This window comes from Anopheles marshallii, chromosome X (genome assembly GCF_943734725.1).
Source record: "Anopheles marshallii chromosome X, idAnoMarsDA_429_01, whole genome shotgun sequence".
Taxonomy (NCBI): Eukaryota; Metazoa; Arthropoda; class Insecta; order Diptera; family Culicidae; genus Anopheles; species Anopheles marshallii.
Genome location: NC_071325.1, coordinates 12,656,847 through 12,679,981, shown reverse-complemented (window position 1 = coordinate 12,679,981; position 23,135 = coordinate 12,656,847). Strand labels below are relative to the sequence as shown.

At 43.7% G+C, this 23,135-nt stretch overlaps 5 protein-coding genes and 1 pseudogene across 5 annotated transcripts in view; 3 read left to right on the top strand and 3 right to left on the bottom strand.

The window, feature by feature from the left end:
- The window catches only part of LOC128719961 (tRNA dimethylallyltransferase), a 54,485-nt gene extending 52,331 nt beyond the window's left edge, over positions 1-2,154 (top strand). The window contains exons 5-6 of the mRNA XM_053813607.1: positions 6-109; positions 1,554-2,154. Of these exons, the coding sequence (XP_053669582.1) occupies positions 6-109; positions 1,554-2,154 (705 nt within the window). The remainder of the gene's footprint in view (positions 1-5; positions 110-1,553) is intronic.
- Positions 2,155-3,339: 1,185 nt separating this feature from the next.
- LOC128712037 (sodium-dependent neutral amino acid transporter B(0)AT3) lies at positions 3,340-6,058 on the bottom strand. Its single transcript, XM_053806969.1, has 9 exons — positions 5,966-6,058; positions 5,632-5,906; positions 4,943-5,547; positions 4,635-4,882; positions 4,457-4,564; positions 4,161-4,364; positions 3,933-4,090; positions 3,612-3,875; positions 3,340-3,538 (listed from the first exon to the last, which is right to left on the bottom strand). The coding sequence occupies exons 1-9, from the start codon at positions 6,056-6,058 to the stop codon at positions 3,340-3,342; spliced, it is 2,154 nt and encodes a 717-aa protein (XP_053662944.1).
- Positions 6,059-8,912: 2,854 nt separating this feature from the next.
- LOC128719950 (uncharacterized) lies at positions 8,913-10,135 on the bottom strand. The gene is made up of 3 exons (XM_053813596.1): positions 10,064-10,135; positions 9,314-9,600; positions 8,913-9,252 (listed from the first exon to the last, which is right to left on the bottom strand). The coding sequence occupies exons 1-3, from the start codon at positions 10,133-10,135 to the stop codon at positions 8,913-8,915; spliced, it is 699 nt and encodes a 232-aa protein (XP_053669571.1).
- Positions 10,136-12,217: 2,082 nt separating this feature from the next.
- LOC128707301 (brefeldin A-inhibited guanine nucleotide-exchange protein 3) lies at positions 12,218-19,058 on the top strand. The gene is made up of 7 exons (XM_053802256.1): positions 12,218-12,302; positions 12,426-12,559; positions 12,634-13,271; positions 13,347-13,661; positions 13,804-15,471; positions 15,557-15,992; positions 16,062-19,058. Exons 1-7 carry the CDS (start codon positions 12,218-12,220, stop codon positions 19,056-19,058), a joined length of 6,273 nt encoding a protein of 2,090 aa, XP_053658231.1.
- Positions 19,059-20,251: 1,193 nt separating this feature from the next.
- On the top strand, positions 20,252-20,866 carry LOC128708040 (translocator protein). Its single transcript, XM_053803001.1, has 2 exons — positions 20,252-20,578; positions 20,654-20,866. Exons 1-2 carry the CDS (start codon positions 20,252-20,254, stop codon positions 20,864-20,866), a joined length of 540 nt encoding a protein of 179 aa, XP_053658976.1.
- A 665-nt stretch (positions 20,867-21,531) lies between these two features.
- Positions 21,532-22,541, bottom strand: LOC128712709 (CAAX prenyl protease 2-like; annotated as a pseudogene).
- Positions 22,542-23,135: the final 594 nt, after the last annotated feature.

Here is a 23,135-nt window from a genome sequence, read left to right as displayed (position 1 = left end):
TTTAGGACATACTAAATCGCCGTTTGAATGAAAGGGTGGATAGCATGGTTGCACAGGGACTACTCCCGGAGATACGAGTATTTTACGAAACGTATGTCAAGCCATACAGGTTAGTATTCCTTTTAGTACACCATGCCCAATCAACCATCATTATCAACACCGCTAGTATACAACGAGACTTTATAAACTACAATGGAATAAACACTACAGGTTGGCAGCACGGCTGCGTTGAGAGGTCAACGCATTACGTGAAGCGAACCGGCCTCTTTGGTGCCTAACCTTTGTCGTGTACACATGTGCGTACTCTGTTTCTACATAATTATATATATATTTATAATATAATTATGTATAAATATTTATAGCGCATTGCTCGTTTAAAAAAATTATATATAACAAGGGTGATGGCAACACTAGTGATGCGCGTTCCGTTCCTCAAAAGGTACGATCGGAACTAGTTTTGAAAATTTGAACCTGACAGGTTTATGGAACTGCCTTCGAAATTTTGAACCTGATAGGTTCACGATAAGCAAGAAGCTTGAAAGACACACAGCAGCTCAAGAGATGGAAAAAGATAACACAATTCGGCATACCTTTTAGCAATAATTCCTTATACACTGATTACATGTTAGGTGTTTTTTGCATTATATTAAGCAAAGTAAATACAATCAAACCAAAGTATGTGCATATGAGGGAAGACATATGTTATGCCCAGCAAACTAAAAATTAGTGAAATAAAGATTTTAACTAGGGTTTATAGACATTTGCTCAATTCTCAACAAAACTATTTTTTTCACCCAGACGTTGTTCCATTGTTACAACACCGTTGACATAAAGTTGCGTCATAAACGTTGCGATCGTCGTGATCACAATGTAAAGTTACAATGTAAATGTTTTTTGGGCAGGTGTGCCAATAGAAAACACCGTAATGCACATACATAGTTGGAGTTGTTATATTGCTTCATGTGTGATTCGGCCTTGGTATAAGAAGGACATGGATATAAGAATGAATGCAGTGGTCAGAGCATTAGAAATTAAGAAATCGATTTAATCAATCAATCAGTGTTGATCAATTTATGTTGAAAAGATATTTCGATAAAAGGAGGATAATTACAAGCAAATCAGAGAATCTGTTCCGTTCCTTTTTCGAACGAATAAAGTTCCGTTACGTTCCTTTTCTTTTCGGAACTTTCCCATCACTAGGCCACACTGCCATCACCGCCACAGCCCTCGAGCTCGATGCGCTGGTTTAACCTCGTCAACTTTGGTGCAACGCAGTTATATTTTCATCCAGATTCATTGTTAACATTAGGTTAAGATTAGTGTGATATTGTATTGTATTTCTACCCAAAACGGATAACAACACTCTTACAGCAACAAGCACAACCTTCTTTATTCCCAGTTCCAACCATGCTGGCTATTGGCTCTCAATCGTTACCCTCTCATTCTCGTTGTGTTACTCATCTCTAGGATACCACAGCTAGTTTAGATGTAGTGTTAGGTTTAGGTTTAAATAAATCATAACTATATATTGATACAAATCCCACCTTTTGCAGCGCGTGTGAATATCATCGAGGCATTCTACAGAGCATCGGATTTAAGGAGTTCGTAAAGTACCTGGATCGTTACGGTCCCGAAATGGATCATGAGTTACTAGAATATCGCAGCGTGGCACAAGAGTTCCGCGGCCCCAAACCAGCAGGACTGGATCAGCTCGAGGACTGCCTTGAATACCTGAAACTGGTAACACGCCGTTACGCACGCCGCCAGCTGCAATGGATCCGAAATCGGTTTTTGTGCGATACTGGACGCGAAATACCACCGATTTACGCGCTAGACACTTCTGAAATCAATAGTTGGAACGTACAAGTGTCTGACAAAGCAATTGCTATCATTGATGCTGCAATAGCTGGCGAACCTTCACCGTTTCCGTGCGAACCAAAAACGGAATATCACCACGAACGGCTGCACAAAGAACGCACATACCGGTGCGAATCATGTGCACGTGTTTTTATAGGCGAGTATCAATGGCAGATACACATTCGTTCGAAGAAACATAGAAAGATGCTAAAGCACAATAAGAACCTAAGCGATCGAAACGACCCAAACACTGACCGCGAAGACACAACTGTTGAAATCGAAACGGAACCAAAATAAATAATGCTTATACTACTCAATTCATAAAAATTATTAGTAAATCGGTTACAATTCGTTTGATTATACGATCAAGTTTGATCTTGTTTGACAACACCTTAAACCCACTCTACAACGTCTTCCTTTATTATTATTTGTAATATGTACAGACATACGTGGCTACGGGAATATACATATACATATATATTTATATATATATATATATTTGTATATATATGTAGTCTTTTTATGTTGTTATATATATCCATACAACAACAACGGTATATATATATCTACTGTATTCAGCAATCAAGATTCTTTGATAAGTGTTGCTTTCAATACCACATACGCCACACTAGATATATATGTATATATGTTATTAGTCATAGTTGCACGTTATTGTCGTATCTACTCATGTACTGAAACAACGAACGCCCATGCATGATACCTAGGCGTATCGTGCACCTGATAGCGTTAACCGACAGTAGTAGTCCAGGCAACAGGTTATTGTCAGATTTCAAACAGTGGACTTTATCCTCCGTTCCTCGTCAAATCAGCTATTACGAACGGAGCTCGGACATTTTTATTTTTCATTGCTGTTGTTAATTAAGTTTTTTTTTGTGGTTTTGGTAAGAACATCCCAACAATAAATAACCGTCGATTGGGAACACATTGATATGCTAAAGTCGGTAGGTCAGCGACAACATGGTGGACTAGCTGTGTTAATTGATGATAATTTTTTTGTATAATTTTCAAGTCTTGTCATTTACGCTTCTCTTGCTACGGGAAGCGCTTTGCACTGTTCTGGGCATTTGATTGTGTTTTTTTTTCATCTGTTGTCTTGTTATCTTGTTTTACGGTTGTTACTTTTTTTTACGTTTAAACACTAAATTCGAACATTTATACTTAACATAGCATAGGATGGCTTTTGAAACTTTCGAACCATTTAAGCTATGAGTAGCTGTGTCTAGGTTATGTTGTATGTATAATTTGGATGTTTCCTTCGTTTGGACGTGGATGCATTTATGTCTCTGTTAAGCGATTTATATGGTAGGTTGCATGCATCTTCTGTCAACTTAACAATGGGCAGAAACGGGAAACATCAGACCTGTAACGTTTGTGTAGGTTACTTTTGGTATGATAATAATGCTTGGTTTGTTGCTTATTTTTACAAACACTTTTGCCGTCGTCCACAACCAAACATAACATTTACTCCTCCTCGTCGAGTGGCTGTTCTCGGGGGCCGTAGGTTGGGCAGCAAAGTCCTTCAGAGCCATCGGTGCGTATACAAAATAGCGAGATCTCGATATCGGTAGGTTCGTGCGGCACGATACCGTGCACGTCGCGTAGCTCGGCCGACGGGAACCAAGCCGGCTCACTGTCCTCGATAACGTTGATACCACATAGCCTGATAAAGAAGACACAGCTGATTTAATAAAATTTTTCTTAAACGCATCAACCTAATGCTTTCCTATACTTACCGCAAGATGGCCACCCCAGGAATCCATAAAATGGACACAAGTATAAGTAAAATAGCCACCACGATACACCAATGAGGCCACTCCAGCCGATCGGTACTACCAGTAAGTGCATTCCACCCCGGATAGCTGCTTCCTTCGGAGGCAAGTTCCAGAAATGAAGCGACCAAAATGGTAATCATTGCGATGGGGGATATGTACTTCCAGCATAGCATCCAGTAAAGACTAGGTCGTGCGCCTGTCATCAACTCAATGTCATCCGCGAACCTAAAACAAGTATCAGCTTAGCCACAGTTGGTCATAAATTTCAGTTGCAATACTAACCTTTTAAGTCCATAGATATAGCTGACACCAATGCATTCAAAGAACGCAATGATGAGCAATGTGTAGCTGCCGGCAAAGCTATCCATCAGTTGAAAGATGTAGCTACCGGCGCCGTTGGCAAAGCACATTGATAGGACACAGCACGATATGCACAAGCCCTGCAAAAACCAAACGTTGAATATTAATTGTATCAAATTTGTTACTGGTAAGGTTTGTTTCACATATTACCCCGGTAATCATTTCTTTTGGTACGTTAGGAAACAATTTCATGTCCATCAGCGATGTACTGACACCCTCTAGCGTGCCAAACTGCGAATCGATACCGAGCGTGAAAAGCATTAGGAAGAACAGAACTGCCCATAATTGAGCCGCAGGAAACTGATTGATGGCTTCGGTGAAGATGATAAACGCCAGACCGGTACCAGAAGCACTCTGTTGTTAAGTGTAAGTACACGAAAGTGAAATAGTTATTTGAAAAACAATCAAATACGGTGGAACTATGCACAACGAAAAAGCGGTTTTACATTTTCCAACTCCTTTTGTAGATCGCACACAGGCAACAGATTCTGCGATTTGTTCTGGCGCATCATCTCGGTTCGCTCCTCGACGCAGCTGTCATATATTGAAGTAGCCTACAATGGTTCATTTTAATGAAGACACTGGTTAATGGAGTGTTGTGCAGATCGTGGTGCTTGAACCTACCTTAAAACCGATCACTGAAAACACAACCACGCCCGCAAACATAGACGTGGAGCAATTCGTAATGGAAACAACCAGCGCATCTCGGTAGCAGTTGTTGTTCGCGGGATTGTACGAGCTGAATGCAATCAGACCCCCAAACGCTAGTCCGAGTGAGAAGAATATTTGCGTACCGGCCTCTAACCAAACGACTGGCTCCAGAATTGATTCCCAGCGTGGCGTGAATAAGTGGGCAATGCCGTCAGATGCTCCTGAAGAGAAAAGATTTTAATTCGGAAGGAAAAGGAAACGCTATCTTTAACTTGGCTTACCCTTGAGTGTGATGCCGCGAAAGAAGAATATGATGAGTACAACGTACGGGAATATAGCAGTTATGTAAACTATCTTACTCGACTCAGTAATGCCCTGCACCATACACAGGTAAACAAGCGACCACGCGGTGATGAGTGCTAGAGCAACAGTGTAGTTGATCTGCTCGGGCTCATTTACGTTCGGTGAAACCTGAAGCGTTTCCCGGTACCAGTAGTACTTGGTTGGCGAAGACACCACACATTCCGGTTCGATGTCATACGTAAAATTTTTAAACAACCGCTTCGGACATTCGGCCCAGGGTAGCGGTGTTTCGAAGCTGTGGAGCAGATAGATCAAGCACCAGGCGATGATGGTGTTATAATACAGTGCCACAATATAGCTTACGAAGGCGGAAGAGATGCCAATACCACCGAGGTACGCCGACACCTCGTGCCACACACCGATCGCACCCTTGCGCAGCCTCTGTCCGATCGCCAGCTCAAGATAGAAGATGGGCAAACCCTGCAACAGCAGCATGACGAAGTACGGCACCAGGAAAGCACCGCCACCATTTTTCTGTGCCAAATACGGAAACCGCCAAACGTTTCCTAGACCGACGGCGTAACTGAAGTTGATAAGGATAGAAGAGATGGGTGATTAGATGGGCGTTACTATAAATGTTTGACTAAAGGGTTAGCTTAGCCTGTACCCAATGGTAGCGAGCAGGAACGTCCACTTGCTGTCCCAGCTTTCTCGTTCGTCTTCTGGCCGTTCGACGATGGCTGCTTCTTGCTGTTGGGATACGGTCGATGTCTGCATGGTGAGCTTGCGTGTGTTCTTGCCGAGTGGACCCGTCGCCGATGGTCCAATGTCCAGTATGCGGCCCATCGGTGGATCATCATCGCTGATGAACGCCTGGTTCGTCGCACCGTACACCACATTTTGCGATCCGTTCTCTGCCCGTACCAACCGACTACGTAGCTCCTGTGTAAGACAATTCGTTCAGTAGAATTCAGCTGTGTCTGAATTGCATTAATACCTACTCTTAGTTCGAGTTCATCTAAGCTGCGCACAGTAGCCTGCTGGATCAAATCGCGAGAACTCTGCCTGCGGAACAGATGTGCAGTGTTGGCCATTACAACCACACCACTGACGGGCACCACTACCGTGCCACCAGCACTATCACCGACACCAGCAAGAAGCGAATGTAAACGGGGCGGCGGGAGTGCGGAATAAAGATATCGAATGGGGCAATGCTTTTACGCTCAGGTTGAAGGTACAATACCTTGCACGATTAGTTTGTTTTTTTTTTTGTTAGTCTCTGTCACAGATGGGCTACCTCAAATAGCTATCCACCTGGTTTTGTTCCCGCACGGTCGTGTGTGTGTCTGTCCGCGTAGGCGTGCTGCTCTGTTATGTGCCGTGTTGTACGAGATGATTTCCGCCTGATGGATATGGTTGTGAAAACGCGAACGGGCTAGGTATGTGCGGGCTATTTGTGCATGATGTGCTTCACCAGTAGACTGCTCCACCGGTTAAGATTCTGCTTGTGGGGTTTTAGCAGATGCGGATGCAGTGCAGTGTGAGTTGAAAGAAGTGCAAATTTTCGAAAAAAAAACACACGAAATAGGTATTGTCACGAAAAATAACAAAGCAAGGAATAAAGAAAACACATTCGAACCAAGAAAGAGCAAAGGGACAACGAAACACGAAACATGAGAACCAGCGTGAATGGTAGCTAGACAGAATCTTCGACGAGCAGACCAATGTGCACGACGACAAGCAGACCAATAAAGACAACGTTTTCGTTATGTTTCTGCTTCTTCATGCAGTTTAGTTTTACTTTTAGTGAGTTTACTTAATGGTCATGCTTTGGACATTGACGCAGAAAAACACCACGTGACATAGACAGAAGCTCTCCAACACGTGCATTTGAGAACCTGTTCACCACAACTTATTTTTACTCCTTGCGTTCCTGGGTTTTCTATTTACGAAAGACCTTAAATATTATATAATTTTGATTTAACAAGCATTTAAGCAGCGATGAGAGGCGTACTATAGTGCATCGGCCATTCTAAAGTGATGCACACCAGATTCCTTTCACCGGAGCTAAGGAGCAGTAGACAAACTCCAATCTGAAAGCCCATCAGCTTTTAATCCACGAAGAGAAATTAGTGTAGCCAGCTTTTACCAGTAGCACACCGTGTTATACGAACCATCGCTACACCTTACATACCACGCCAAATCATATACAGAAGAGGGATTAACGTTCGTGTGCTAGGTGTAGAAAAATCAATACATCAAACGCTGGATGATCGGTTTAGATATCATGCAACAAAACATGCGACATCCTCCCACTCCCAGTAGTGACAGATTGGAAGCTCCAAAAGTTCGACAACGGAACAAACGAAAGAACAATTTTAGGATTCTAATTCAAGATTCTTTGTTCCCAAAATTTGCTTATATTAGGTCGAAAGAAATGAGCGAATGAAAATGCTGGGATTATTATTACATAACACTACACCGTCCCTCCTTAGTACTCCGAAGAACGCGTGGAATCGAATGGCAAAATGCGTGACTTCGTCCTTCCGCTGCGGGTGAAACGCTTTACATCGATTCTGGTAGCGAATTGGGTTGATTGAAATGCATGCTCATACGTTTGATAGCTGGCGGACTAGCTAAGAAGTTAAACAATTACCCATTTCCCTGCGGCTGTTGCACGACGCTCCGAAGAGGCAGATCATGTGATTGGTGCACAAGACACTTGTACGAGCCGTTTTCCTTTCGTGTGTTATCTTCTAACTCTTGAGGTTTTGCTCTTTTCTGACACAGACCACCAGGCTGTGTGGACCCGCTACAAAAGACGGCCTGAAATCTATCACAATAAAGCAACGGAGAAGGGTTCCGCTGGGACACGTTTTGTGTGTAGATGGTCCGGGACCTCTCCACTGGTCCGTCCGGTAAAAAGCACTTCCAAAGCGAGAAGGAATACACACGTTCACTTTGAACTACGAATGCAAGTCAACTGAAAGCGTCCACGAGCGACTTCAAGCTTACTCAAATTTAGGGAGGAAAACTTCAATACCAAGCAGGAGAGAGTGAGAGAGAGAGGAAGGGAAAGAGAGTGAGAGTGAAAAAAGGAAGTGAGTATTAATGTTCCTACGGTGGTTAAAATCTAAGTGAATAAACTCACCTATCGGTTCGGGAATGTGTTTTCCCAAGCACAAGGACTTTACTCATTTCATTCTTTAAAAAAGCTTTGCGAGAAATAGTACATGTTGGAGAGCAGTGTAAGCGCCATCAAAAGCTTTAGTCTGTTTTAACTTTCATAAGGATGCGGAAGCTTCCGAAACAAGAGGGAAAATAGTAGAAAAGGGTGAGAGGCCAACTTAAAAATGTACAAGAGATAGAGAGTGTAACTTTTCTTTAACATCCTGTTGGTCTTGATAAGCTTATTTAGCGGTACGTGACATGCTATAGGCCAAGCTGTGTTGAAACCCTTAAATACCGCTTATAAAGTTAAACTTAGATTTTCAATTGTTGAGACTCCCAACGAACTCCGTAAACCATAAAAAAAAATCCAATAAAACGTAAAAGAAATTCTTATACATCTCTTTGAATAATGGAGTCCTGCCATAATCCCCGTATTTTACAAGGGATTCATTTGTTTTACCGGCTCTCATAAGAGTAATACCGACACTGGACTGGATAATACAAGATTGAATTTAGGAAGGGAAGTTTACGAATCACTATGTAGCTATATTAAATAAATAGTTGTAATGCGGACAACCAATACACTTTCGATTTACTATTCAAGCTATGATGCAATAAGACATTACGTTTTTCCGTTTTCAAGTATGTAGCATTTCTACCATTGTTTATTGCTAATTATTTTTTTCTGTATTCATTAGCGTTCTGCAATGAACACGTCTTATTTTGTTATAAAGTTAAATTCTACATTTATAGTATAACCTAGTACAATCATTTGATTTATTGTCGTAACGGTGTGGTGAAGGAGGACTTAAAATGTTTGGACGATACGATTGATACGAAACGTGCAATTGCATCCTTTAATCCATCCATTTCCTGCAGAAGTGGTTTATCTTCCTTCAACCCATGAACGTAGAGTCCATTCGCAGTCAGTTGTATTTCGTGTAATTCAAGATTTAGAATATATAGTATGTTGAACGCTTGCTCTATGTATATATGAAAGTTTTGCAACTGGAGACGTTCGAGCGATGTAGTATTGCGTAGCGCTAAAGAATCAATTTTCCGACGTGCCTGTTTCGCTTCTTCCATGAGCATTTGCAGAATGCATGACGATGTTTTGCTAAGAGATATGATTATGCAATAATATGTATACAATCAAAACAGGTTGAAAACAGACTTACATTTTTTGGGAGTAGATGAAAAACTGCTTGCTATCTGCTGCCTCGGCTGCATGTCGAAGCTCAATCGCAATAGTGGATAGAAGATCATGTGTACCCGTGCTGGATTGAAACGAGATTGGATGGAATGTTGTATTGGTCTGCTTCAGAATCGTAGCAGCCACACATAACGCATCCAACAACGTTGGTGTTTGTGAGGTAAATTTCAAAAGAAACGATTCGACACATTCCAAAACCAAGCGAGTGTTTTCTGAGTCCATTGAGTTGGTAATTTTGGGATCGATAGGAAGCTATGGTTGAAGGATATACGTTTGCACATTCAAGATAACCGCTCTCTCTTCGCTTCAACCACCGGTGCTGGTGCTGGTGCTGGTCCACACTGCACTGATGAAAGTTGTTCGTCGTTAAATTTTCGTTTCTTACGGGTGAAACACTTTCGCTGAGGTTTAGGACTCAAGTACATATCCTTGTTAGGTTGTTCTTGCTAAAATGGTACCAAGGGATTAGTATTAGATCTTAACAAACGTGAAAAACGTTTCAACATTCGTAGCCGTAACTACACTATTGTATCAACTTAGCCGTACATTTTCATTTGGTCGCATGGTTACGTACTTTCATGAATGGTATTTCATGTTCTTGAAACTAAAGCGATTATCAAACTTCTGGTTCACGATTTTTTATAAGTAAAGACTTAATAGTTTGAGAAACAACCGATTGTAATGAACTATTTTCCACAAATCAAGAGGGAATTACCGTAGGCCGCTCGCTACAAAACAGTTTTGACAGCTGGGCAAGGTGATGACAGATCAGAGGTGTCAAACTCATGTTTAACAACGATAGTCAGATTACAGCAAAACTACACACACCGTTTGACCCAGACCATCCGGTTCCCAGACCATCCGATCGTGTCTGGCCAGACCGTGTCCAGTGGAATTGACACTTTGACTTTGCGTTTGTTGTAGTTTTATGACCATTTGTTCTTGTAGTTTAAAATTAGACCATGTTTGGAGTACTTTACTCTTTGAACGTTAGTAAAACAACAATTATAACAATGTTTTGATCAGAACATGACGCTGTTTGAACTACGCGTACCAAACCGCTTCAGATCGCATTGAAACGATTTTTGTATGGATTTAATATTAGGTTGTAGACTGTGGAATAATCTGTTGAGTTGTCAAACTGTATGTGTAGTTTGGCTGTGACGTCTACTTTTATTCCGATTAATTTAAGCACATTTGCTTTGACATCTCTTTCTTATGGGGCTTACAATTTTCGAAATTTCATGCATAATCTTGTGATTTTTTAGCTATTGTGATTTTTTTTTACACATTGTGATTTTTTAGCTATGAATTGCTAACAATCAAATAATGAAAATTGTAAGTGCATAGCAACTGAAAACCCTAAAACTTGAAAATCATTGTTAAAATTAAAGAAATTTTAATAATAAATTGACAAAAAAAATTGTTTTCAACAACTTTCTTTTATCTACCAAGGAATGAACAAACCCTCAAATTTAATGCCCGGTGTTGTTGTGAGTACTTGAGAGAATTGATTTCGATTCGATACTGCCTTAATAAACTTATGGGCAGCATTGCATACTCACTGAGTGTTGTAAGGTATAATCTCCCACAACCCTATTTTTATTTTGTCACATTCGGGTAAAAGAACAACATTCTTAAGCTTTGGCTCTAAATGCAGAATAGAATATTTCATGCCACAAAAGTAGAGCAGGACGCGTTCGACAATGGCTAAAAAGGAGGAAGAAAAGGAGCTTCAGTAGCAAAGCGATAACATAAGTTTGGTTTACCACAATATGCCAAACATAATTGGCAGAAATGAATAAAAAATTGGCGAATAAAACTAGTTTTTTTGTCAAGTTTGTTGCGTATGTGTTTGTAGCCATCTATTGAAACATTTATCGGAGAAAGAAAATTGCTACGTACGTGTTAATGCCAAAATAACCTGTTAGTATCATTGTATATGTATATATGTATATGAAGTAGCATTTTCTTTCTCACAGAACGTGTTTCTCAATTTTAAAGCTATGGTAGTAAAAATGACATATTTTGTAAATAGTTAGAAAATATATATACCACCTACGTTAATTTGCAACAAACCCTACACCGGCAGCAGTATGTTCGTTGTCAAAAAATTAATCGATTTTACATTGCATTTCGTTACAGGCATGCGCCCTGCTCTGCACTGCTTTTCGGACGAAAGCAAAAAAAAAATCGCAACAGAGACCGTTTACATCTTTCAGTTTATGTGCGCGTAATCCATAAGGAAGTTAAAGTTGCATTCCTTGCTCTCTGTAACATATTAGCATTTATAGTAAGAAGTTATTAGACGGTGTACGAGAAAATATGTGGGGGGGTTTGCCGCAAGCCAACATTCCACACAGCTGCTGTATCTAGTTCAGCTTTTGACCAGATGATGATACCTTGACGGTCTGGCGTCGTATACGATGTGCTAGTGAACGTTTGAGTGTGTTAAAAATGTGGTAGAATTGCTGCAAATCTGTGTTAACATATTCCTGTATCAAAACAGCTATTGATACAGCCCGTCAGCCTGCAGTTCAAACTCAACCATACATCATTCAACATTGTTCACACTTCCGATCACATCTGGTAACTGCATAATTCCTGCACGAGCTATAGGTAAAACAGGCTTAAAATATTTAACATCATGGTAATCTTGTATTTATTTCCATCGTGGTGTTTCTCCACTTGGTTTGAATAATTCAATCGGTTGTTTATTACTAGATATTCCTCATCGTACTTAATGAAATAGCAAAGAGCCTGTTTCAAAGGTGTAAATGAAATCCATTCGGGGGTGTTAGCTAGAAAACCAAATTGGTGTGTACCGTATGTTACATTCTCTTGCGGTGAAAATTTGATAACACACGCGATGGAGGAATTGCTAATGTCGATAGTGAAGGAAGCGATAGGCAGTAAGCTGCAAAATCTGAAACAGGCTGCACAAATCGCACACGGTAGGTATAATGCGCTAGCATAGTCTTATGGCGTCACGCGCTGCACTGCAGCACGACACAATCGATATTTGGTCGGTATTCGCACAAACACTGCCAACCTCGCTGCTTTCGTTGCATTCGCAGAGAAACTGTCCCGCCAGCATGGTATGCACCGGGACCCATCCTACGAGTTGCGCTCGGTTTGCTTTACGGCGCTGCAAATGGCGCTCGAGACAAAACGGCCGAAATTTATAACCTATGGACTGAACGGTTTGCATGTAAGTGCCGCAGGTGGAGGGTGCGTTGCACCGGTATCCTACTTCATTACACCGCCTTCTGACCATTATTGTAGCGCATCATCCGGGAGGAGCGGTTTTTTATCGGGATGGAACCGGAGGATGACTCACTGTGGCTGCCAGCCCAGTTGCTGCGTGCCACATCCAGTCTCTCCACCATCGCGAACGAAGATACGGTGGTGAACGTGCTGCGGTTGATCTTGGCGATGGCCTGCTCGCAGACATGCACACTCAACGGTCGTCTACTGATTGAAATGCTGTCCAAGTGTGGCGAATGCTGGGAGAATGGTTCACGCGCAGTTAAGGCGGCCTCGTTGGCCGCCGGCAGCCAATGTTTGCGTACCTTCTGCGCGTTCCTGAAGGACGAGGCAGAGGAGATCGTGCGCCTAGACCCGACAGGCATCATCAGCCTTGGCATGGCGGCCGCTGTGTACAACGAGGTGATACCGGTGATGCAGTGGCTGTGCAGCAGACTGGTGGAACCGGCCAACGGTAACACCAAGGCGAGTGAGAGTGCCGCGAACAGCTCACTCTACCTCATGGAGTGCATACTAACGCTGGTAGTGTCGTTGCCGTCCGATGTGCACGCCAATCCCCACTTTACTGCATTTCTGTGGCAAAAATTCTGCCCCACCCTGGCCGCAACGATGGGTTCACCGGGGCGTGTGAACAAGGACAAGAAATTTACTTACCGGTAAGTAAGCCTGAACTCTGGCGAGTGTTTTCTGTCAAATCAAATCAAGCAATGTTTCCACGATTACAATTTCAGGGATGCGATTCATCTGATCGAAAGCGAGAACAGAGGATTCTTTACACGACCGGGTTTGGACGGTCCGCAGGCTCGTTGTATCTATTTGACAAGCATTCAGCTACTGCGGATAGCGGGTGCACAAGGCAGCTTAAGACCAATGCTAGAAGCATTGTTTCATCGGATGCTCCTGCTACCAGTGCCTAGTAACAGGGCGGAACCTTTGCGCTATGCGCGAGAAATCTTTAAATCACCCGAACGGCTTATTGATCTCGCCATAATTCTCTACCCGGATAAGACCCAGAGCAGCAGCGACGATATGGCACTATTCCGGCTGTACGTAACACCTGCAGCACCTTTCGGGTGGTGGTGTAGTATGTGTTAAATGTATTCAATTGTTTCTCCCTCTCTCCCTCTCTCTCTTATTTTTTGCTTCCCGCTTTGGACTCACATTCTAAATCCATGCAAACAAATGCAGGTTGATTGACGCAATGGAAGAGTGTGCGGCAGCTTGGCATCATGGTAGTGCCTCAGTGTACGGTGCACTTAGCTCGAGTGTGGAGTGTGTGGTAGCCCTGCTCGAAAGCTTGCAGATTCTTTCATCTGGCAACTTTGACGAATCACAAATCGGCGATCGAATTGCAGAAACGGTGAACGAACGTTATACGACACTGTCGGATGCTGACTACACCGGTCCACTCACGTATCAATCGATGACCCGTTTACCGCCACCATACCGGGACGCAGTAGCCGAACTGCGCCAGAGTGGCTTTGAATCATCGTCAGAGTCGGATGCAGATGGTCCACTGGAGCAAGGTACGATTGATCCGGAGTTGGGTTCGGTTGGTTCTGGTGATACCGAGGGCCCAGAGGACGAGACACATTCGTCCGGTGACGACGTGTCGTCCAAAACCAGCCAGGGCAACTGGCTGTGGGCGCACATAGACGACTCTGGATCGAGTGGCCGTTCTGATGGTGATTGTGACAGACAACATGCGAGAGATTTTGCTGGCATTCTGGCAGGGGAGCTTGTGTCATCGTTGCTGCGGCTCAAGACGTCCATCGAGATCGATGAAGCAGTTCAGGAGTTTGCGTCGCGAGTTTGCCAGCGTAATAGTGCTACGCGCGGTGACGGCGATTACGGTGCGCTCACTGCGCTCAACGCTGACGGCATTTATCTAGCGACCTATTCGGCACTTCTGCTGGCACTGCAACTGGTCAGCGGAGGCCACTACGACGAGGACGGTGGTGGTGGATGCAGTGACGGCCAAAAGCCGTCAGCGATACCACTCACCGAACAGCAATTTGTAACCTCGGTGCAGAATTCTGGAATACTAGTATACCTGTCTGCAGCATGGCTTCGCGAGCTTTACCAGTGCATCCTAGCAGCAAATCCGCTGCAAGCGCTGAGCGTCACGCTGCGTGTCGGTGAGCAGACAGGCACGCATTGCGCGCTGCTCGACATGCTGCATGATGCAGGCGGTACCGGCCCCACACAGATGCTATCTGACTGGCAGCGGCTACAATCGGTGGTACGGATACATAGCGAACAGACCCCCAAACAACGAGCAGCCCGTAAGATCGCTCGCCGTCTGCTAACCTGCTGCTGGGATTCGATGGTGGCGGTGCTGACGGCTGGATTAGGAGAGGTAGACGGCTCGCCCACGACTCGTCTAGTGAAGCTGTCTAAAAAGACGCTGCGTGTACGCAAGGAAACGCGTGGCTCGGGAGAAACACTGTATGCGCTGAGCCTGGATGGACTCCACGCGGCAGCGACGCTTAGTAACGCTCTCAGCCTGCAGCACTTGGCAGGGAAAATTATCAATCTTATCGCCTCGAACGTATGTCAGAATGCAGGCCCCAAGATCCCGGCCAGCCACGCGCTCTCTATGGATGTGGTATTATCGGGAGGGCTCGAGTTGGGTTCCCACAGCGCCGACTGCTGGTTGCCGGTGTTTTCCGTGTGTCGTCACGTAACCCAGCTCGAGCATGATCTGTTCAGTTCGCAAAACAATAACACTAACGTTGGTAATGCTTCGGGCGTCGGGCAATGTAAAGACGCGTCGGACCAGCAGTTCGGCAAGAACGAGGCACAGTCGGACAGGCAGCACCTTTCACTTTACTCTGTAGATGAGGATGAAACATGGTAGGCACTGGACATGGACTTTCGTTAACGAAACTTGACCTATTTAATAAACTGTTTAATGTCTTGTTTGTTTACCCCTTCGCAGCGTCGACGTTTACAGCTTTCTGCAGGCACCGAACACAAATGCCAATATTAACGTTATCACTATATTGAAGGCGTACTCTGGAAATGATGCGGTAAACCTGACGCAGCCGGATACAGCCAAAATGCTGTGCGCACTGTCACACCAAGCCGACGTACTATTTTCGGAGGCCGCAGAACGGCTCAGCCTGCCCGCCCTACAGCAGTTCCTCAGGAGCTTATGCAAAGCATCAAGGGAGCAGCTTTATCGCAGTACGTCGCTCAAGAAAGGTAAAAAGTCCTGGTGGCTCGGACGACCGTGGAAAATTAAGAACGATTCTTTGCCGCTGTCGTTACTGTTGCATCGCGTCGGAGATGTAACATTAAAGGTGTTCCGAGGTCCCCGTCCACTGTTGCATGTGCTCAAAGTTTGGGCAATTACTGGGCCACACCTGATGGATGTAAGTGTGCTATAAAATCGTGACGTTCACGTGCTGATTGTATTTACCATTATTTCTTTTCTATTGTAGGCCGCTTGTCACAAGGATCGCAGTATCTCGAAGCGTGCGATTGAATACATTCACGATATAATTACAGCGCTGTTGGTTGAGCAGACTGAGTTGCCACACTTTCATTTTAACGAGGCGTTGCTTAAGCCGTTTGAAAATTTACTCAGCATGGACTCCTGTGACATTGACGTTCAGGATCAAATTGTAGCATGTCTGTATGAGATTGTTGAAGCACACCGTACGGAGATACGGTCAGGCTGGAGGCCTCTGTTTGGTACGCTGCGTACTGCCCGAAACCGGCCGGTACATTTGTCCAACATCATCGACATCTTTCGCGTATTTCTCGAAACGGACAACATGCTGGTATTCGCTAACGCGGGGCTCGATTGCATCCTCTGTCTGCTATCGTATCTGGAGATCTCCGGCAGCGGACCATCGGCGGCCGACCACGGCCAATACCCGGCAACGGGCCCGGAAGACATATCGCTAACGATGCGCTCAGGCGACTTCCTGTACGATGCACTCAAATTTCTTGAGCGTTGCGCGACCATATTGGACTTTATGTACAACATGCCACAGTGCCCAAATTTGCACTCCACCTACAAAATCAAAGGCATTACCTATACGCACATAATTGACGCGAACATACCAAACTCGATGGAAAACTTTACGTTCTTCGGACAGGACTATCTGCAAAACACTAACGAACAGTGCATGATCAGCTATCGCTCGCTGCACATCGACAAGGAGTCGATTAGGAAAATAGACGATCTTGACCGGCCGAGCGGTGTACTGAAAGTGTGGTTTCTCCTGCTGGATGGTCTCACAAACTCCTTAATCGTGTGCCCAATCGCACACCAATCGCCAATACTGCAGTCTATATTTAAACTATTTAAGGCACTCATGATTAGCCCGGGCGTGGAGTTTGGATTCTACTGCATCAACCACCTGCTGATACCGATGATTCAGGACTGGTTGCGGTACGTGAATAAGGCGCAGAAAAACTGGATACTGATAGATAAAAACTTTAAGCATTGCTGCTGCATGACTACTGATCTGGTGGTAGACTTTCTCGCGAAATCGCAATCGCTCGAAACGCTGGGTGATCGAGTGGTGATCGGTAGCGAGTCATTGCTCGGCCACAACACGCTAACTACATCGCCACCATCTACTGCTAGATCGAACATGCGAGGATCGTCAGATGGGAAGTACCAGCGTCAAAGCAAATCCCACGATGATGATCAATCAGCTGGCAAGGCATTCTCCTCGTTCCGTCTCCCTAGTTCAGCCATATTAGCACTGAAGCAGCTACTGCTGGTGCTAATCGAATGTTCTGCCCAGTCACAAGAAACAATCGCAAGGGTCGGTGTCTCCTGCATGAAACACATCATCTTCTCCGCCGGTTATATGTTCGATGAAGATCAGTGGGTGATTATCGCATCCGCCATCCATCGGGCCAGCACGGTCTCGATGGCACCACTGAAACAGCTAATATTTGCGTTCAATCGCAACTCCAACAGTTTCTATGGCGATTGCGCGAACGTGAAGGTAGCTGCTCGACGGGACAGTACGCCCGAGGAACTGCAGCGGATTCATTCGTTGGCGCAGCAAGTGTTCCTGATGGACACACAGCGAGATGCGCTTGGTGGGCGTAATCTTGCAGTACCACAAGAAGACAGATCGTACTCGTTTTTGCTGTACCCGTTACAGTGCAATGGAGGGATTGCACCGTCGGTAACTACCACTACCGCTGGATCTACGCACGCGTCCGGGATATCCTCGTCGTACGGACTAGCAGTAGACTGCTACATAATTCGCATTCCATATCGCAATTTGATTGTTGGCATGCTTGCCAGCCAGATGTTGCTGCAGTTGATCGCAAATATTTTACTGAGCGGTCTGTCGAACGTGCCGAGTGAGCTCAACACCTGCTTCTATACCAGCGGAGCGGAAGCATCCACTGGTGGTTCAGGCGCGGCTCCACAAAACAGTTCCAACGGGTCGAAAACACTATTCTACCTCGGACAGAATAGCAGAGAGATATTGTTGCGTGCGTTGCGCCAGTTCCTGATTGCGGCAGTCGAGTTTGATACACGGCCCGGGTTGAAGTTCCTGATACAGAAGGTATCTGGCATTGATTATGCCGCCAATCTGTACAAACAGATGAACTCATCGTGGATAATTCACTACATGGCGCTGGTGGATATGTATCTTAACAACGTGCGCATACATAACCTCACAGCCGAGGACGTTCGATATCTGCTAAGTTCGTGTTGCGACCAGTACTCGTCCGGACTGTATCCGAAGGGTGACGAGAAATGTATCCATTATCTATTTGCATTGCGAGATTTATGGGAGATGATCGCAGACCACTTCATACAACACCTCGAGAGTGATCGCGAACGCAACTTTTCTCGCAAACCGCATAAATATTCGGAAGTTTCTGAAGAATCGGACAATCAATTCGGCGAGAATCGCGATGGCACTGAGCCGGGCATCGTGTACTATGCGGACCAGTTAAGCGAAGACAGTGGACACCAGGCATCGGGATTGAAACAAAGTAACGAAGGCATTCCCACTAGGAGAGAAACGAAAAATTTATCACATCCGCATCATCCTTGCTACTTGCCGAACACGAACGGACAGCCGGCGCAAGAGCAGGCAAAGGAGTTTGAGCCACTGAATCAACAACAACCGGACCAAACGGAACAGCCGCATGTGTTGAACAATGCGACCAAATGCGAAAATCAACCAGCAACGACCACAGCGGATAGTGAGCGACAGAAACAGTCCGTACCGCCGGAAATTGAACAACAGCGTGCACTCAGTATCCAGAAAGACGTATCGCATAAAACATCTGCCTTAAGACAGCTTATCGTTGCTTCTATTGAGTTGATTAAGCTTTTGCCGAACGAGCAGTCGGAGTTTCTACAGTTGCTGCTTACACCCCGAATCCGTGAAGCGTTTCACTTTGTCGAGGAAAAGAATCCATTCCTATCGCTGGACGCACATAACTAAATGAACTTCTTCATCGCCGAGGCAGCGAGAGGCCAGATTGAAATTGCTGGCTGTAGCATATAACATATTGTAGAGCGATGGGGCTATCGATGCCACATATTTTAGGTGCTTCAACAAATAACATTGGAATTGCTACATTTTGTGTAAATACTGCTCATATTATTGTACCGATTTACCATTCATGTTGTTTGCCGTCACTCGTGAAATATATTTCTCGATTATGTGGAACCGGAGATTTCGAACTTCATATACACTCCGAAATCGATCCAGTCTATATGTACAGGCAGCCCCCCACAATAAGCTTTTATAGTGGACCGGTATAGTGCGGGAAAGATCCGCGTATGTCGAATCCTGGTGCAATATCCTTTACGCTTCAAAGTTGCAGAGTCGACTTCCCTCTTTGCACTTTACTTATTCAGCAATGCAGGCGGATTTATGAATGAAAACATTAACATTAATTATTGTATTCTCGACCAATTGTTTGTCTTTTTGGTTAGATTTTGTGTTAAAATTTATATCAGCATTCAAATTCCCAAAAACCTCGTAACACCGAATCCGCATAACTCGGGGACTACCTGTACACAAAAAAAAAAACCTAGCCAAAAACAATCCTGGTAGAATATAACATTCATAAATAATATTTATTCCCATAGCGATAAAAAAGTCTTTCCTACTATAGTTTTTAGAAACTCTGTTTTTTTGATTCCTTAATTAAATTGCATGCAATGAGGTAGGCACAGGGTGATTCCCGATGCTTCTGAATCATGTGACCAACAACCAAGGTGTATTAGTTATTATTATGTATATACCGTGGCTAACAATATTTTTTTGCTTCTAAATTTTTAACATTGGTGTGTGTACACACCATCGTTCGCATGCACCTACACTAGCATATATGAGTCAACGGTGTACAAACGCAATACAAATAACATCGTCATCATAGCAGACTGCTGAAATCATAGCCATGAGTCTGCAAAGTTGTGAAATCGTGAAGTCATCGTCAAACATACAAGTGATAAAGGTTTAGTGCATGTTGCTGGAGCGCATTCTTTATTTACTTCGGTTTATCTTCATTTTATCTTATGTTATCTTTTGCCTAAGTTCACTTGGTTATAACTTGCAGTGTGTGAATCGGATGTTTTCAGTGGTAAACAAGCATCACTTTAATTAACTTACTGACCATCACCAGAATCATGCAGAGCAAAAGTGAAATAGTAAAGATCGCTGGTGCTGTTATTTTACCTCATCTGGGTGGATTCGTAAATGGGCAATTAACCCGCACGCAGATTAAGGAGTGGTACAGTCAACTCAATTTTCCATCGTTCCGGCCACCAAACTGGCTGTTTGCTCCGGTATGGACATCACTTTACACTGGTATGGGATACGCATCTTACTTAGTCTGGAAAACGGGCGGTGGCTTTAGCGGACCAGCACGAATTCCACTGGTACTCTATGGTACCCAACTAGCCCTCAACTGGGCTTGGACGCCTATCTTTTTCGGAATGCATCAATTGAAATGGGTAAAAATGCTTCACGTTATTCCTACATCCTTTTACTTTATATTGCTATTTTTTATTCTTTCCGTCCCATTTAAGAGCTTGGTTGAAATTTTAGCCCTAACTGGATCGGTAGCAGCGACTGGCTGCGCTTTCTACGAGATTAATAAGCTCGCTGGTTATCTCTTCGTTCCATATTTTGCCTGGTGCGCGTTTGCTAGCGTGCTCAATTATAAGATCTACAAGATGAATACCCCAAAAACTTCTACAGCGACGATCGAAGAAATTACAGACGATCCTAAGCAAAAATAAGATTGTTGTATTAAAATGCCTACAGATTCACATAAATGCGTTTGACGCATAAAGTAACATTAGAAAATAATTTTGTGAGAATGTTAAATTTCAGTTTTTGAGAGGAAAAGCGTAATAAACAAACTGAATAGTTGCCAACGTTATGAAATTAGCATTCAAACTGATAAGGAGATTGTTTTTGAACTAGAATTAATCGAATTGATTCATCACGTATATCGATCGACATACAAAAAGCGTTATTCATTACAAAACATACTTAAACAAATAATTTCAACTAATCAGCCGCTAAAATAGAATGGCATTTTGATTGTGAACTCGAATCTTGCTGATGGTTTGCCCGGTAATGGAGCGATTGCAAAACATCTGTCGGAAATCCGAAATGGTTAAATCATGAAACGGTTCATGGTTCAGGTTTATGAAAATGAGACTCGGTTTTTGCGCAAGTTTGGTAGTGCTTCTTGTAATGTTATAATCAAACATTGTAGTTCACAATTGTAATTCCTAATTGTTCTTTATTTGCCAATACAAAAAGGCATTTCCGACCCTAAGGGGAGGCTCGTGTTTTATTTCCATTTAGAGTACACTAGGATGGCCGCTTGCAAATGCAACGAATAGACATATGTGGCATATGTAATTACGCGATGACACAGGAAAATCTTCTCAAGTTATAGCTCAGAAGTCCTGAACATATTATTAGAATACCAGTTTGCCGTGGTTAAGCTAGGTAGAAGAACGATCCATCCTACCAACCCAAGGATATGGATGCCGATGAAAAGATACTTTTTTCGGAGTGGTTGCGATTGCACCTCTTGAACGTCAGGAAAACCCATATGGTTGCAGAAGGCATGCACCACAAACGGTGCGACAAAATGTCCCGAGCGAACAAACAAATGTGCCGAATAGATGCCAAAGATGGTGGTGTAAAAAAATTGGAAGAACGATACTATTAGTACCTCACGCAGCGGTCGACCCTTCTGCAAGTGCTCCTTTATATGATGCAGATGCGCCAACCCAAACAGGAGTGCCGTGATCAACATTGCGGTTGATGATCGAAACGTTTGCAGCAGCAGGGGCAGCATGCAGGCACGAAAGGTAAACTCTTCTGAGAGCGGCGCGACAAGGTGACTCCGCAACCATAGCAAATTACGCACGGCATTCATCCAGTACATTGGCGTCGAATACATTTGCCAAATGCCGTTCGATAGCTGCATGCTTAGCGGTCCAAGAAATAACACCATCGAGAGGAGCAAGGGAACGAGCGTGGCGTTAAATAATCCTTCCTTCCGGAATCCTATTATTTGCCACATAGTGTAACGATGGAACATATCCTTAATGCCAAGGGTGAGCAGGAACAATGGAGCTACGAGCATTACCACAAACATGCTAAAAAATCGCCGCTTTATGGTCGAGGGATGGTCACTAAAATGGGATGATTACGTTAGTATCATTGATCTATCGGGCTATGGCATCAAACATATGGTTATCAAACAGGCACATAATCTTACCGGTCATGCTTTGAGTTTCACACATATAAGCTAGCGACATAAATAATGGTTATCACAAAACACATACCAACCGATACGATGGGTGGTAGATAAAAAGTTCCTGTTTCAATGCCATCAGGATGCTGTTCCATTGTTATCGCGTTTGCCATACCGACAGACTAGATTCTCATGAACAGATCCCAACGCTGCACAACAGGTACCATTCCAGTTTGGAATTTTTAAAATTGGAGTATCTCCGAATCCATGTGAGTCAAGAGCCGCGTAAGTCGGGTATTGGCTGTATATTTGTATTTGGCAGAGTTGTCAAAGCGCACTTTGCTTGTTCTATATACCTTGATTTAAACTACAGGGTAACCCAGATACCACCCAATCTGCAAATGTTTATGTTAGACTGAACATAAATCCTGCTAGTGAGCCAATAAATGAGCTAAATAAATGAGAACTTGCATTCCTTACAAAACTGGGTTGTGTTTACTCCGGAGAAGGTGGCCTTCGGTATCATCGTCGCTTGCCTTTTCGTGTTACATTTGCAGATTGGATTGCTTTCAACTATGCCTTCTCGGTTTGTATAAATCTTGTTCAGAGTGGATGACAGTCGGTACAAAATATCAAAACAAAGCTATTTTCTTAGCACAGGAAAAACATATTGTTTGTGGTCTGCAGTGAAGCGATTTAAGAATTTAGCTAAAAAGGTAAAAACCCTGCCAGATTATAACTAAATTTTCTTTTTTTAAATAATGTTATAGTAGCAATGTTGGTACGTT